Below are 16,199 nucleotides of genomic sequence, written 5' to 3'. Positions count from 1 at the left end.
TCTGATTGATTAGTGCAGATGATGTTTTAATCAACACTGCTGTTCAGGAGTGTAAATCACAAGTTTCAACATGATACAAGATTTTATTGATTCTTTGTACAAGGATACAATATTTTTCAATATCATAAAAGTCTGCCACAATGTGACTTTGATTTGATTCAATTTAGGGAGCTGTGATCAATACAAGACAATATCATATGCCCATTGACCACAATCAGCTAGATTTATATCAACTAAGCATGATTTGACTATTGTATTACTGAGGTCCAGACATTTAAATGAAAAGCCATCTATATTGATACAGATCGATGTATTGTTGCACCTCTAGTGCTGTTTACAGAGAATTCGGAGCTTTGTCTTCGTCTGCGTTGAACATTGATGACTCCTTCCATGACTCCTTGGAATACCTGCTTTCCCCTTAAAAACAAGGGGATTCCTGCCAGACAACACACTTACCAAAAATGTTAATGTGATCGAGCACAGAGATAAATTTGACTGTAATCACATTAATATGGTCCTGGACTGTTTATGTTTATAAGTATTCATTTATTTAGTAATTTATGTATAACATAATATTAAAAAATACAGCACATATTTATTTCAGTGAATTTATTTTGACTCTGCATACCGGATGACAAACAAGTTGTGATGTTTCTTCATGCTAATGAGGATGCTGTTCAAGTCGTGAATAATGTGGCCCAGCCCCTCCCCACCTCACACCTGTCCTCTGATGCCGTGGAGGCATCCAGACCCAATAAGTCACACATGGTTTATTATTATAGCCTCTCTCTGCATCATAAAACACTTAACTGCCCTGCCTTGAGTCAGTGCTGCTAATCTATCACGCTGCTACAGCTGACTGAGTCTGAGAGTAATAGCCTGACAACCTGCAGCTTGGAAACAAGGTAACTTAAACTTGGAGGAGATTAAGCAAAGTTCTGCAGTAGTAAATTTTAATGTCTCAAATAATTACCATATTCATAAGTGTGATAATACGGTGGCTGCTTGTGATAATGTTAGCTATAGGTCATCTGGTCAGCAAATGGTCAGCAAACAAACCATTTATAACTTGTGCTCAGTAAGTTTTCAAGTAAAAGAAGCTTTTTTCTCTTATAGGGCAGGGTTTACAGTCATCTTCATGAAATAGAAACAGGTGAAAGTCGCAACCTGTAATAAATAATCTGACAAGAAGACAGAAAATCTAGAACAAATTGTAGCTGCAATAAATATTTAATGAATCAACTAGTCCAATGAAGAAAGTTAACCTGCAAATATTACCATGATGTATGATGATGAGTAATTCTTTAAAGTTTTCAAGCAAAAATACCAAACATTTGTTTCCAGGCTTTCACGGTTGATGACAGTTGATGACATCACAGTACACTCTAGGATATTGTGATGTTTTGAAGACTTAATGATTAATAGATAAGTTGCGAAATATTAATAATATTAATAATCAAGAGATGAATTGATAATTGAAAAAAATCACTAGATGAAATTTGATTGGCAGTGTTTTTTAGTTGCATATGCTCATATTATATCCTAATGTCATGACCAACAAATTACAAGGTGTTTTTAAACATAAACAATTAGAATAATTAAGGAAAAAGGATGAATAAAATATCAATATACAAACAAATATATGCTGTTATGTTATTTTGTGGGAAAGGTGACACCTTAAAGTGGACATATGCTTATGTTCAGGTGCATGCTTCAGTACAAAAAACACATTATTTCTGTCATACTGTCTGTGTGATTATACCTCTATCCACCCTGAAACACTCCGTTTTAGCACCTGTCTCTTTAAGCCCCCTCTCGAAAAAACCCCATCTGCTCTGATTGTTTAGTGTTTTTGTGTCTTTCACGTCTGCACTATCAACTTCTTTGCACTGTCATTGCAGCCGGGTAATGACTGTAACGGCACTGGCACAACACTTTCTACCTATAGTATAGTTGTGACATCACAACCTTACAGAAGTCCTGACAGCTTGTTTAAAGTCAAAGTTTCTCAATATGGGCTGTGTGCATTATCTCTGTGGATTGATTGTTTTGATACTTTTACAGTATTTATTCAACACCTAGACCTGCGTTTGAAGTATTTGAAAATATGTCTAAAGCATTAGGCTTTATTGCAACCACATGAATATTAAAAGACTGCCTGCTTTTGTGTGTTGCAGCTGGAGTATGTTGGCTGGCAGTTGAACCTGCAGATGGCCCAATCTAGCCAAGCCAAACTGAAGTCTCCCAGTGCTGTCCTCCAACTGGGGCTCCGCAATGAAGACTCTGAGGTGTGAACCCACACACACACACACACACACACACACACACACACACTGTACACACCCATCATTAGTTTTCTCGCTCTGCCTGTCTTACCATTCACACTAACTAGTGAAGAAAAAAGCCTATTATCCCTTATTATCTGCTGCAATCAGACACCGGTTCTGTGTTTATGCCAAAATGAGACGCATCTCCAATCTGTCCCTCTTTCTTTTCTAAGAGATGGTAATCCCTCTGGTGTCTGTCTTGACCCAGAGGTAGACGTACATCTGGCTCCGGAGTAACTGTAGTGTAAAGACCAGAGATCAGGGAGCTTGTTATCTGAAACCTCCAGGGTGTCTCTGTACTCTGGAGAGACTTCCTCTGTAGCAAGAATTGAGGCAGTATGAGGGTAGTATTGTAACTAGCATTGAGCTGTATCTATTTATGCACAGCACTTGTTTACTATATGCTTTAGTCGGGATGTCTGCCTTATTGAGGTCACAAGTGATGCTTGCATATGGTTTCCTTATTTATATTCATAATACTCAATCATTGTAGTAATTAGTGTCAATTTAAACAACCTATTGCATAAAGTGGCCTTGCTCTAAATTTGCGTATGTAGGAGAGGAAAATACAAAGCGAAAAAAATACAAATTTGGTCTATATGATACAAATGCTAGCGTTAGATGTTTTTTTCCACAGTAGCTTTTCTTTGTTCCCATTAATTTGTATTTGCTAGAGTTTGTTTGGCTAAAGCAAAGTAGTTACTCTAACAGCCAGGACCTCATGAGCCTTCCTCACTCATTTCTTCCTTTTCCACTGGGAGAAGGATTGCTCTGTTGCTGTAGCAAAAGGAGTTAGAACTCAGTCGGCTGGTTCTTCATCACATTAAATGATTTTCAGCCTTTGTAGTATGTGATTTGATTGAAATCTTTTATCTAGACTTAATGTGTTGATTCTTCTCACAGCTTCAAATATGCCCACATACTCGGCAAGATAAGATTAATCAAGCGCTCTTGATGCTTTGACAAATGTTTGAAATGTATTCTGAAGATCACAAATGCTACACAGAACTGATGTTTGTTGGCATGGATACTGGGTATTTTAGTTGCGACTGGTTTCTTTTAAAGCAGTTTTGGTCTCAAAATGGTGGGACTGATTATCCCCCGAGCCTGGATAGTGTTGTTCCAGCTGACTAGTCAAGTGTCTTTCTTGCACGCTGCTTTGTATTCAGTCCCTGGAGAATGCCGGCTCAGCCTAAACGTGGAATTAGGCATGACATATTCAAATCGCTGCCGTTTTAAATATGGGCCTATAGGCGTAAGCTAGAAAAAATATATGTTCTTCTTTATCATTGTGAATGCGACAGCAGTTTGAATTTTTTTTATTTTTGGACTATTTTCTGCTGTGTTTTCCCTAGGCTAGCAGAAGAGGCATTAATTTATTTAAATCCACTTACACAATTCCCCTTGTGGGAGGAGATAGCTGGGGGGCTAATACAAGGCTGGTTAAAAGTGGAGAGGGTTCAACTTCACTGAATATCACTGAGCTGCACTTCATCTGCTGAGCTGCAGGGGGCACTGTTGCCTCACAGGTTTGAAAGCTTCCCTCAGGGGCAGTGAACTATCTGAGAGATGGATAGGATACCTCGTTTAACTTTGTATTAAGACAGTTTGAGTGTGCACAGTATTTTTTTTTTCCAACGGTGTTTTCAGATTAGAGTTTCCTGACTGTAAGTTTGTTTTTTTCCAAACTCTGAGAATTGCTCAGCACAACTTCTGGAATGTCAAAACAGTGTGATGACTGAGAAGTAAATTAGTTGCGAACAGAAAAGAAATTCAGCTGCGAGTGTCATACTAATTACAAGGCAGATTTATAACATCCTAACTGCTACAGTAACTGTCTACAAGAAAGAGGAGGAAACAAAAGTGTGAATAAGATAAATTAGAGGATTAAAGGTGACGGGGGGTCAGAAAGGGGAGGAGAGGAGGAGATATAAAGGAGAGGCAGAGGAGGTGAAAACAAATACGAAAGCGCATAGGGAGTAAAATAATGAAGATGAAAAGGATAAAGGCAAGAAAATGAAAGAAAAGGAGAGGAAGGCGAGGGTGGCCGTCTGTATATTATTGATTGCTTGGAACCCAAGTGGAGAGTCAGAGACTCTCCCATCTGACCAGCCTCCTGCTTCATTAACACTCTCCCTGAGGACGAGGAGGAGGAGGAGGAGGAGGAGGACTGCCAGGGAGATTCACATCTCCGTCCTCAAACAATATGTGACATACAGTATATCTACAGTACATTGGAGGAAATGTTAGAAGGCGTATTTGGACAAATGGGGGTGCAGCTTTTTAGGGTTATTTCGATTTTTTTCTATTCAAGTATTTATTGTCAGGGGGATTTCTTTTATAATATTTCCCCCCTGTTACCAAAACAACACATATTGAAATTATAGATCCCTGTTTCTACTTCCATGCAGCAGTCAGTGCTGCACCCCACCCAGGGGAGCTGCTGTTCCCCTTAACTGAATTTGTATCGGCGTCAGTGGAAAGCTGCTGTACTGAGGAAGCATTGAAGTGCTTCTACACACAGGTAAATGTCCTCACACCCGCCCTGTAATGTTTTAACAGTGAAATCTGGCATCTATCGTCTTAAGGATGGGCAGGAAAGGCCTCGTTCATTGTAGGTATGACACAGGACCTGTTGCTTAGCTTGTTTGCAAAGCAAAAGCAGTTGAGACAGAAAAAAGACTTAAGCCATCTGCTGTCAGAAGGAAGAAAAAAGGATCTGAGTATGGGATGGAAGGAAGAAGATGCAGGGGAAGGTGATAGGAAGGACAAAGGATAGAGGAAAGGGAAGGAGGAAAACTGGAGGGTGACAACAGAGAGATGACAGCGGGAGAGGATGACAATAGAAAAAAGGATCGGGAGGCGACAACAGAGATGAAACATGCGGAGGAGAGTGGGGGATTTGTATAAATGTCCTTCAAAATCTATTGTGGGACATGTGAGCTAGGAATTAATGGCTGTATACGGGTGGTAATAATAATAGTATGTATGGGATATCTCTCCACCCCAGGCAGTTACAGCTGTATTATTGGTATGCAGAGGTTCCCATTCATCAGCATACAAATAATACCACAAATCTGTGCTTTTATCTAAATGTTAAGGGTTCTTTTCCACTCAGACTTTAGATATAGTTATTTTCCAACTGCACAGACCTTGAAATAGAAATACACAATCTACCCATTTGAATTCTGAGTTGTTGTCTGGAGCGGCTCGGTTAAAGCTGTGCTTAAAGAGAAGCAAGTGAAAATGCCAATAGGTGCCTTTGTGCCTGCTACCTGGTATGTGTGAACCTTCTTCTCTCGGCTGCTGGGAGTGTGGAGCACGTACACGTCTCCTTTGCACTAGTTTTTGTGCAGTTAATTCTTCACATCATGTCCGTGCTGCTAACAGTATGCTCTCCGGCTGAGGTAAAAGAGACCTCAGAATATGACGCACAAGGATTACACAAGAGATAAAAATTAGACCAAATTATTGTTTTTCTTGGTTTAGATGTTTGCTTTTGAGGTAAAATTACCAAGAAAAACACACACCACAATTCCACTGGTGGGGTTGGACAAACCTGAGTGGTGAAAGCCTGAATGAGTGGACAGCAATTTAAGTATTTCCAACTCAGCTACAGTATTTAGCTCTTAACCTAATGGGATGAATGAGCAACGTAGCCAACATGCATTTAGCGATCAGCTTTTTCTTGAACGTTATAAAACATAGAAGCCAAGGAACAAGTGAATAGTAGCAACAAGACAAAGAAATAAGATCATAAGAGGGACATTATGAATAATTCATTAATTATATGATCAAGATAAGCCTAAGAGCCATTAGTCATATTTCAAAATATTTGGCCAGAGAATCAGCAGCTAAGCTTTTAATAATACATTCAGTTGCACCATTAATTTGTGCGCTAGAAAGCTCCAGGTATAGAATATGACAGGCAGAAAAACACCAATTCAATGATGGAGAGAGAATAAGGAGGCTGTTAATGAGTGTATATCATGTTCCTAGCAGTACTCAAAGCATATAGCACAGTCTGTCTTTGTTGTTTTAATATGCTGCTGAGCATTGACAAGTCATTTAGGGCAAAGACAGATATGGTTGTGGACCAGCATTGAACTGTAGCTATCTTGTTTCAGAAATATGCAACAGACAGGCGGAGGAAACTACCTGAGGTTGTCATTGGGCATCAGCTGCAGAAGGAGACTTCTAGCTCAGAGGTTCCTGAACTTATTGGCTTGTAAAAGAGAGGTTTAAAGGAACAGTTTACCCTTAAAATGGCGATTTGTACATCAGTTACTCAGAATGTTGTTTGCATGCCTCAATGGTGAATGAAGACTCCGAAAACAGTTGATTAATTTTAAATGAAATGAAGTCGTTGATGAACTGAAGTAAATGGGGGCCATGTTTAACAACAGCAAAACTATATTAAAAAAGAGTCTCATATATCCAGTTATAATACTCAATAACACATAAGTAACACATTTCTGGAAAAATCTTACTATTTAAAACACTTCCGTCTCATAGATTCTGTCACTACTGAAAGATGACTGGATATAAGAAACACTGCACAAGCTCATTTTTTTCTAATCTTTTCCAACATGCAAACGTGAGAATGTTTTCTTTAATAACTCAAGGTAACACGGGGTCAGAAATTGACATACAGCTGGTAAGTTTAAGGGTGAAGTATTCATTTTAAGTAAACTCAAAACCCATTATCACAGGTTACAAAGGTTCTGTCAGCAACTTAAACAAAGAGTTCAGTGAAGTTGAATAGCTTGTAGAGTCTCGAAGAGGTAAAGCTGTGAAGTATTTTACAGGTAAAAAGTAAAGAAAAATAAGGAGCAGAAAAATGTTTTTGTTCTTTTCTTTGACTTGTGGATCAACTCTCAACCCTTTGCATTCTTCTTGTGACACCTTTGTTCCCCCGTCTGTGTGTCAAAGAGCGTGATGAGCTTTGGGCACTCGGAACGTAAGGTGAAACAGAGTGCTGACTCACTCACTCTCTCTGTTCTTTTCTTTTGTGTCCCTCTACCACTATCGTTTTCCCCTCTTTTCCCCACAGTATCCGTCTTCTTTTTATTCACAAACATGCAAGTAGACACTCTGATGTGGCTTTGATGAGTCTGAGAGTTGAAACCCCTTGCCAGTCATGGTGTCTCTCTCTCTCTGTCCCGTGGCATTAGAATGAGCCGTCGCTCCGTGGACCGAGAGCAGGGTGACATTTATAATACAGAACATCCACTTGCAAGGCAACCACCGCTGATTTCAATATTTATTGTGGACACGCTAGGCTGCAAAGGCACGGGGTAAGAGCTAGTGAGCTAATGTAGCTTCCACATGGCGGTTCAGACTTCAAAGGATATGTTTAACTGATAGCTTCAGACGGACTTGATGAGAATTGATAACGCAAAGCTGTTTTAAGTTTCAAACCGCAAGAAGGAAAATGAACTAAATGCAGCTTCAAGACAAAATCCCACAAAGATTTTTTTTTGTGTTTCTCCTTTGGCCCTCGAACATTCAATCAAAATTTGTAAGCAAGGACAGCTTTATCCCAGAGCGGGAGTCCCCAATTTGCTTGATAGGACACTAAAGTTGATGGCTGATAATGAACTTGAGAATGACTTTGTAAACTGTTGTGGCATTTAGATTCAAATCAAAGCCTCAGTGAGTACTTGTTTCATTCCCAGCCAGTTTTTAGCTTCTCAAAGGTGTCTGTTTTGTATCATTTCAAACTGAAATTCCTCCAAGTATCAAGTGAGACACTCCACAGCTCTTTTTCTTTTTGTTTCTGCAGTCTCTAAGTCAGGAGCTAAGAAAACCTTTCTATAATGAATGAATGCATGATCTATTTTCTCCATGCTTTGCTTGGAGTATGATCTCCTCATTTTGTAAGTGTTGTCTTTTGATATTTTGTTTTTTTGTTGTTGTTTCTTCTTGTTTCTTTGTTGGTTGTTTTTTGTCACATTTGGAATCAATTTATTATCCTATTATTTCTAATTGTGCTTATATTGTATTGCTGTTGTATGAGACCCCTTTGAAAATGAGATAGTACATCTCAAGGGCTTATTCCTAATCAAGAATTTCCATCTATTAGGAGTGTGGATTTTAGACTGTTAGCCAGACAAAACAAGCAATTTAAATACTTAATTTTATGCATTTTTACATGACATTTTGTGGACTAGTCGATTAATATATTCTTAAAAAATAATGTCAAGAGGGTAGCTGCAGCCTCACTTGAAAACACAGAGGTCAAAGTTTAAAGGTCAGGGTCAGCCTCTAAGCTGGTGGAAATACAGTGTTTGTTATTTCAGTTTTCTTTCAGGCATTTTGACTCCAAGACTTATTCCCCTGACCTCTGGTCAAAGTCTGCTCTCCCTTTTGCACCCTCTCTACTGTTTCCAATACAAACAAAATTAAAAAGTAAACTTTCCTGCATGTGAACCGCGCACAGTTCTCTGTTAAATGTCATATTGTACAATCAGATCAATATTTTGAAACAAAAAACTGTCAACTGTCCATTTGTTATTGCCTCTGAAACCAGAAAATATGTGTTTCTTTCCCTCACTGCTCCTGATGGATACGATGCCAAAATAGAATGCTTTGAGTCAAATGTGGGACTTGAATAACAGATCCAGCTGAATCTTGCTTCAGATTTCTCATAGGAGTGTCTGTAAGCATCATAGAGGCCCTGCTGTTAATTGTGCTCATTCATACACAAGTGCTTCTGAATTGTCAGAAAGATCATATTTCTTTCAGATCACAGTCTATCGGCTTCTTTTACTCTTTCACATTATTCTACCTCAATACATACGCTGCTGCTTCTTTCTTTCTTTTTTTTTATTGATCCCAAAAATAAACGTCATAACGCAATTCTCCCTTTCTTTCCTTTCATTTGTGACTTATTCATGAGCAAATCTTCCATTCGTTGTTTGAAATTTTTGTGTCAAGTTGTCCCCAGCTAGCTCCAAATGATAAGCCAACTTATTCTGGTTTGTGGGAACCTGCTTGTTTTTGTTATCAAAGCATCAGACATGAAAGACTTTTCTTCTTGTGATTCTAATTTATTTTCTCTGTTCGGGCTTACAGCACCAGTGCTGTAATCACGGAGGAACGGAAGCTCTTTGTTTGAAAGTGCACACACTCGCGTGAAAACACACAGGCATGTACACACTCGCAGGGAAGGTTGTGACTTTATTTATTAACACTGTGTGATGAGGAATGCAATTAAACATCACATTTTGACTTCTGCGAGGAGGTGCTGTGATCAGAGGGTCCCTGAACATCCCTCCCTGCCTCACGTGTCTCTGTCAAACTGGCATCTCGAGCAGCGAGCCAAAGTTTGAATGCAACTCAAAGCTCCCCCGACGAGTCTCTCAAAGCCCGGTTCCTGCCTCCCACATGCTCTTGTCTTGTAAACCCAACAAACAACACACCCGGAGTTGATCCAACCTTTTCATTGATCATCTGACGGATTACATGGCCCGATCAATATATTGGAGAGTTCTGATGTAAATGCTACCACGTTCAAATCCTCTGCACCAAACCACCCACCAGCCAGGAGGGACAAAGGCAGCTTTGTCTCAATCTCTACTTGCCTTGCTCTACATGTCCCAAGATGCTTTGTTGCTTTGTGTGCACATCTTTTTAAGGGTCTCCCTTTTCTCTCTCCATCTCTCTCTGTCTCTTTCTCCATCTCTCCCTCGCCCTCCCCCTTTCCCACTGGTGATTTGTTTTTCTCCTGTGGGATTTGGGATCCCATTCATTGAGAGTGCATTGTTCGGCTCTTATCCATTCCAGAGGATGGGCCCCGAGAGGCAGAATGGGTGACTGTGGGTGCTCTCGTCTCTCCCTCTCTCTCTCCCCCTACTCCGCACCACCCCACTCCTTGCTCCTTGCCATACGATGATGTCATGGCTTTTATTTTCTCCGGGGGTACCCATTGATTCTCTCTCCCTATTACACACTCTCTATATCTCCCTCTTCCACCCCCCCTAACCTCAACTCCTGTTTTCCTCAGCAAGTCCCTTTCCCAGATTCTTTTGCCTCTCAAGGCGCCTGGGGGATTTGGGGATGTTTGGATGTTGTTTCGCACACCCACGGTACATGCTTGACACCCAGATAGGAAAGCCATCAACCCCACAAATCCAACTGCAACTCCCATTTAAATCTCATTGATTTAACATCCTTCTTCTCACATCTCCCACTCCTGTGATCAGCTTTTATTTCTCTCTCTCGTTATTCAGCCTGTTTTGTTTCAGTGAAGTATTCATTAATCCCCCGATAATGTGCTGCCATTTTTCCGTAGCCGGTAGCGATGCTAAAGAGTGCTTAAGACTGAGATTTTCAGATGTGCATGTATGTTGTTTTTTTTTCTTCATTTAATTTTTTTGTTGGAGTTTATTTTAGAGATGCTGCTCTGCCTCTTGGCTGAACTGTGCTGGGGTGAGAAATCTATTTCAGTTTAAACAAGACGCACTGATTGCAGAAGCACAGAGCCAAATCACATCCATTCATTCCAGTGAAAGTTGGCTGATAGGCATACACAGGGTGAAAGGCGGATTTTTTTATTTTTTATTATTCAAATGCCAAATATTTGTTATAATTCAGATACATTATCACATCATGAACAGGTTTGGGAATTTATTCATGTGGTTTTGATTGTTGTGGGATTCTTTTGTTTTGTGAATTGTGCTGCATCTCATGTTGACAACAGTTGTCTTTGTCTACTTGCATCGCACTGTGACAGGATATAATGGCAGTGAAAGGATATGAGCTTTAGGCTTCTTCTCTTCCTTGAAATAATGATTATAATGAGTGGGTTGGAGCCTGGCACTGTTGTCATCCGACATGCAATGATAGGGCACAGAGTGCTTCCTCCGCCTGTATCAACAAATTGTCACCAGTGTCTTACTGAACGCCCAACCTCTTTGATGTTACACTGCTGTTTGACTCTTCTTTTGTTGAAAGGTAAAATATTGATTTGGAAAATGTTCTTCAGGCTCAGTGTGGCATATGTTTGGCCTACCTCTCACATGGGTAAAGGGCTGGGTTTAGCTTGAAATGTTTTGATTGTTTTGGTACCGATACCTTTGGATACGTTACAGCAGCTTCAGTCCTCCGTGTCGACACAGGATGCACTCAGTCCGACTCAGTCACAGTACAGAGTGTAGATCGCCCGAATCTTGGCAATGCTCAGAGCAAAATACACAACACTGCAGTTATGCATGTAAAAGTGAAGAAAATAGTCCTGAATCATAAAAATACAATTCAGGTTGTGGCTGACAGTGAAAAGCAAGAGAGCAGCGCCAAATATTGTGCCTTTGTACAGCTAGAGATGGGAATCAAAAGCCAGTTCACGTTGAAAACTACTTCAAAATGTCCTGATCCAATGCAATTATAGGTCTCCCAGCCTTTTACTTCCTTTTATCAATGCTGGCATGTTTGTCTGACAGCTGCACATTGCAAAACAATGACGTCCTATACTGTGTCTATATTAAAAACGACTCCACACTAACTACTACTTCCAAGGCGTGGCTTCATTCGACAAAGAAAGATGACAACAACACTACAACTTGTAATGTTTTTGAAAGAATAATTTCAAGTAAAGTTGAAAACACCAGCAATATGCTGAAATATCTGTCTATGCAACATGGGCTTAAAATCAAAGAATGGCCTGTATCTGACACTACACATGAGTGCCACTGCTGAACTGCCTGTCTGTTACCTAGGGTCAATGTTGTATTTAGTGCCACTCAGGCAAGCTTAGCAGATTTTTCCTTTGACTAAGAAAACTAAAAGGAAAACGAATGCTGTACAAGTATTCTCTCATTTTATCTGCACATCATTCAGATTCAAAGATAATAACAGTAATACCTATAATAACAGTATCGTTGACCCTGAAAACCACACAGAAAATTGATTGGGAATCAATAAGGTAATCGATAAAGAATCTGACCAATAAACTGAATTGATTATAACACTGGTATCAATAGAATGTTATCTATTCTCATCCCTAAGTGAACTGAAGCCACAATACAAACATGATTTTCTACAAAACCCTTTTTTTCATTTAACAACATTAATGAATCCTATGGCAAGCAGCCGTACAAGAACGTATAGTAAATATGGGCAAACATATGATTAAAATCAATAAATATGTGTTTAAAGTAAATGAGACCGCAAATTTGACCAGACTACATTGTCTTAGTTTTCCAACCCACACTGCTCGGTGAACTGACTGACTTTATGTTGGCAGAAATTGAAAAACACGGCAAAGAAATGGAAACATCATTGTCTCTTATCATAACTACAGTATGTTTGTTGATGACACCATATTTCTGTCTGGCTTTGTGTCGTCTGTCTGTGCTGAAATGTTTTTGGAGGGGCAGCTGATGTTGTCTTCTGCAGGCTGTACTGTAAACTCTCCCAACTTTCCACTCTCTGTTCATCTCTCTTTCTCACAAACACACATTTTAGCCCCCCTACCCCCCACAGCCCCCGCTCTCTCTCCTTGTGTATGAGAGCGACAGTGTCTACATACCACGGGGGCACAGGCTGGCTGCCTTGGCGATCCTCAGGCTCTGCCACATAGTGGAAAAAAACGGACCTTACAGTTGTGAATAGCAGCCGTTACTCGTCTTGTGCGAGCACTCTCTCTCGCTTTCACACACAGACACACACATATAGATACAAACCCACACACAGCTCGGTTGCCCATGACCCCCGCTCCAACCTTGTGCCAACCTAATACATTAAAATGCATACTGTTTCAAAATGGAGCCCTTGGCTGAAGGGGTTGAGTGCCACTTATCCTAGAACCTGGCACCCTGATAGTTAGTTAAAACTCTCACTACAAGATGTTGGCTAGCGTCAGATCTTATTTAAGCTACCCCACACACATTTAGAAGATAAGGGTTTGACACAGCTCTTTCAGCTGCTTTTTTGAGTCACATTGATATCAGCAGATTCAGAGGTGAAGTTTGAAGGAGGAAACTTTGATTTGTAAAACTTTGGGTTTGTTGATCAGCAGGATAAGGCAGAATGCAAAGTAGATATCTCTCCAGTATTAGTCCACATCATGCAGTGCTTCATTCAATAGCTCGCTGTTACAGCATGCCCATGATGGCTGCTCTTCAGTTAGAACATCATTTCCCAGCTCTGCTGGATTATAATAGACAGAGTTTATGGGCTTGGCAGCCAAGCCTGGTACATGACATGGCACCTTCCGTCTTTCTTCGTATCAGGAGACGGTAACTAGCTGCCACCACCACCATAATCATCTTGTTATGGCTCACACACGGCTTGTGTTCCTTGGCTTGTTTATCTTGGCGCCGGAGCTGTTGAGTGTCTCCATTCTCCCTGGCTCTGCAGTGTCAAGCTTCCTGATTTAGAGGCTCTTAAACATGAAGATTTATTTTCAGTTTAAAAGAGACCCCAGGATGAATTTTAGGAAATGGTTGGTAGTTTTTGGCCAGTACATGGGTGATAATGGTTAATTTTCACTGCAGTTCTGATCAGAACCAGATGAAGTGTTGGTACCAAACACACCAGCAGCTTATAATTATGAATATTTATTTTGTTTGTCTCTCTGGGTAGATAAATTAAATAAGACTGGCCTGATTTTGTAGAGTGAACAGGGAAAACATTGCTTTTTAAATATGTTTACCAACTTATCTTCCTGTTACCTATTCCCCATTCTGTGATCATTTATTTCAGAAGTCAATAAGTGGACTCAAATAAAGGTGTTCAACATTTTGTAGATATTTTTCCACTTTTTGATGTTTCAATGTGGACAGCAATCCCTTAGAAAATAACTAGAATATGTTAGCCAGTATGCCAGAAACCGGCTTTACATGTTTAGGGAATTTTCCCATGTATCCTCATTGGTGTGGGCATAGCCTAAATTCAAGAGTTGAAAGGCTTGAGGGTTGAGCTGAAAGTCTTGTAAACAGTAAGCCTCGGATAAATAGTCCGCAGAGGCAGAGCTTCCTCTGCCCACGGATAAACTGCCAGCTCTAGTCATTCCAATTCAGGGTTCGGCAGTTTTTAGGTGCTTAATGTGATTTGTCTCCTTTCAATGTTTGCACCCTCCATCGAGGAAGTGTGGGAGGTGTGAACAAACAATGTGAAAGCACCAGGCTATTTCCAGACATGTTTTTTCCTTAGTCAGGTGCCATTTAAATAGAATATACTGTACATGTTGCTTTTAAACCTCAGTATTTTCCCTCAGTGTTTTTCTTCTTCTTCCTGTGCCTTATTTTGTTTCTTGCTGATCACTTTCTCTTGTGGATCTCTTTATACTTGTCTCTTGACTCCAATTCTGCTTTCCCCCAACACTTCTTACAGCTCGATTATTGTTTACCATCCAGATATTTCTGTAGCGAGGCATCCTGGTGGGCCAGTGGTTTTCTGGATACATATCGTGTAAACACAATAAAAACCCCAGTTTGGATCTGGCAGGGGGCTTTTGTCACATGTTTCCATAGGCGCTGAGGACACTGCAAGCGTTTACTGTTGAGAAAGAGAATATAACACAAATACAAGTGGTTTTGTTTACATTCTCTGAAACAGAAATCCTTCTTGTAAACAGAACAGTAACGATGGCAGCAGATATTGATTTAGAACTGGAAATAGCTTCTGTACGAAGAACAACAGCTAAAACATTTTTTGATTGTTTTTGCTATAAAACACGTCAGTGGGGGGGAGACGGTCTGTGAGAGAGATTACAGGTTGAGGCAAGTGCACAAATCGTCCTTTACAGTCTTACATTGCAGAGACAGTGCATGTGAATTTTTAGGCCTCTATTACCAACATGTGAGAACTGCGATGTTTTGATTAACTTTTTATAATTTTTTTTATAAAAATACTGTAGTGCAATATTTCTTTCATCATCTACCAGTCAGTGTTTACTTTTACAGCCAATTGCACATTTTTCTACTTTTTATGCATGTTAAATTTATGAAAAAATGAAATAACTGAGAGACACAAAACAAAATAAAATGGGGAAAACATGCTATTGCTCTATTGACCATATTGACACATTATCAGCTGTGCATTATAACAACTTTTCTGGTACTCCCTACCTTCTGCTCCACATCCTGTGATTGTGGCTCAGTGTATGAGTTGCAGAGAATGAAATGAGGAACATACTGTGTGTGCAGTTGGCGAGAAGCTATTTTTAACTGCTCTAAAGGATGAGTCACAGTGACATATGAATAGGTAAGAAATGATCCTTCCATCAGCTAAGAAAAGGCCATTTTCCCACAACATCACCCATACCATTTCTTTGTGTCATTATCTTCCCATCTCTGTAATTGCTCATCTTTCTTTTCTCATGAAGCACATACATTTTCACTGTCTCTCTCTCACATTTCTTTTTTTCCCTTACACCTTACTGAACAGCCCTCCCATCTGCCTTGCTCATTTGTCTTTGTGATAATTGGAGCAAGCATCACATTGATAGCTAAAGCCCATGACAATTTGTGTGTTTAGAGCGCCACATATGTCACCTGCTATGAGCAATATGTAGCGTTTTAATTACAGTACATACATGTCCCACCGATAATGGAGGCACTGAGACTGAGGCTCAGAGGAGCAGATGTAAGGAAAGCCCTGTGGAGCCATCATAACATCTTAATGCACTGAACAAATAGAAGCAACAGCATCTCCCACTGGTGTTATCAAGTATATGATATGTGATAGTCTGCCAAATGCTGCTGTTACTGACACATGATGCTGTGTTCTTAAGAAAATGTGGGAAATAGATGTGCATTATTTTAAAAGTGCACCAGTGGATTTATTTCTGGTAAAGACGTAACAATCTCATGGTCTAAAATACAGCGTTTAGGAATGTGACTACGATTATTTTATTTTTATAAATGG

General features: G+C 39.9%; 1 protein-coding gene across 2 annotated transcripts in view; it reads left to right on the top strand.

Moving 5' to 3' along the window:
* commd10 (COMM domain containing 10) overlaps positions 1-16,199 on the top strand; it is a 63,847-nt gene that overhangs the window by 4,642 nt on the left and 43,006 nt on the right. For both annotated transcript variants that reach the window (XM_059337208.1, XM_059337209.1), the window contains exon 5: positions 2,178-2,288. In XM_059337208.1, coding sequence (XP_059193191.1) covers positions 2,178-2,288 — 111 coding nt within the window. The remainder of the gene's footprint in view (positions 1-2,177; positions 2,289-16,199) is intronic.

This window comes from Centropristis striata, chromosome 7 (assembly GCF_030273125.1).
Source record: "Centropristis striata isolate RG_2023a ecotype Rhode Island chromosome 7, C.striata_1.0, whole genome shotgun sequence".
Classification (NCBI taxonomy): domain Eukaryota; kingdom Metazoa; phylum Chordata; class Actinopteri; order Perciformes; family Serranidae; genus Centropristis; species Centropristis striata.
This window is presented reverse-complemented; position numbering and strand designations above follow the sequence as displayed.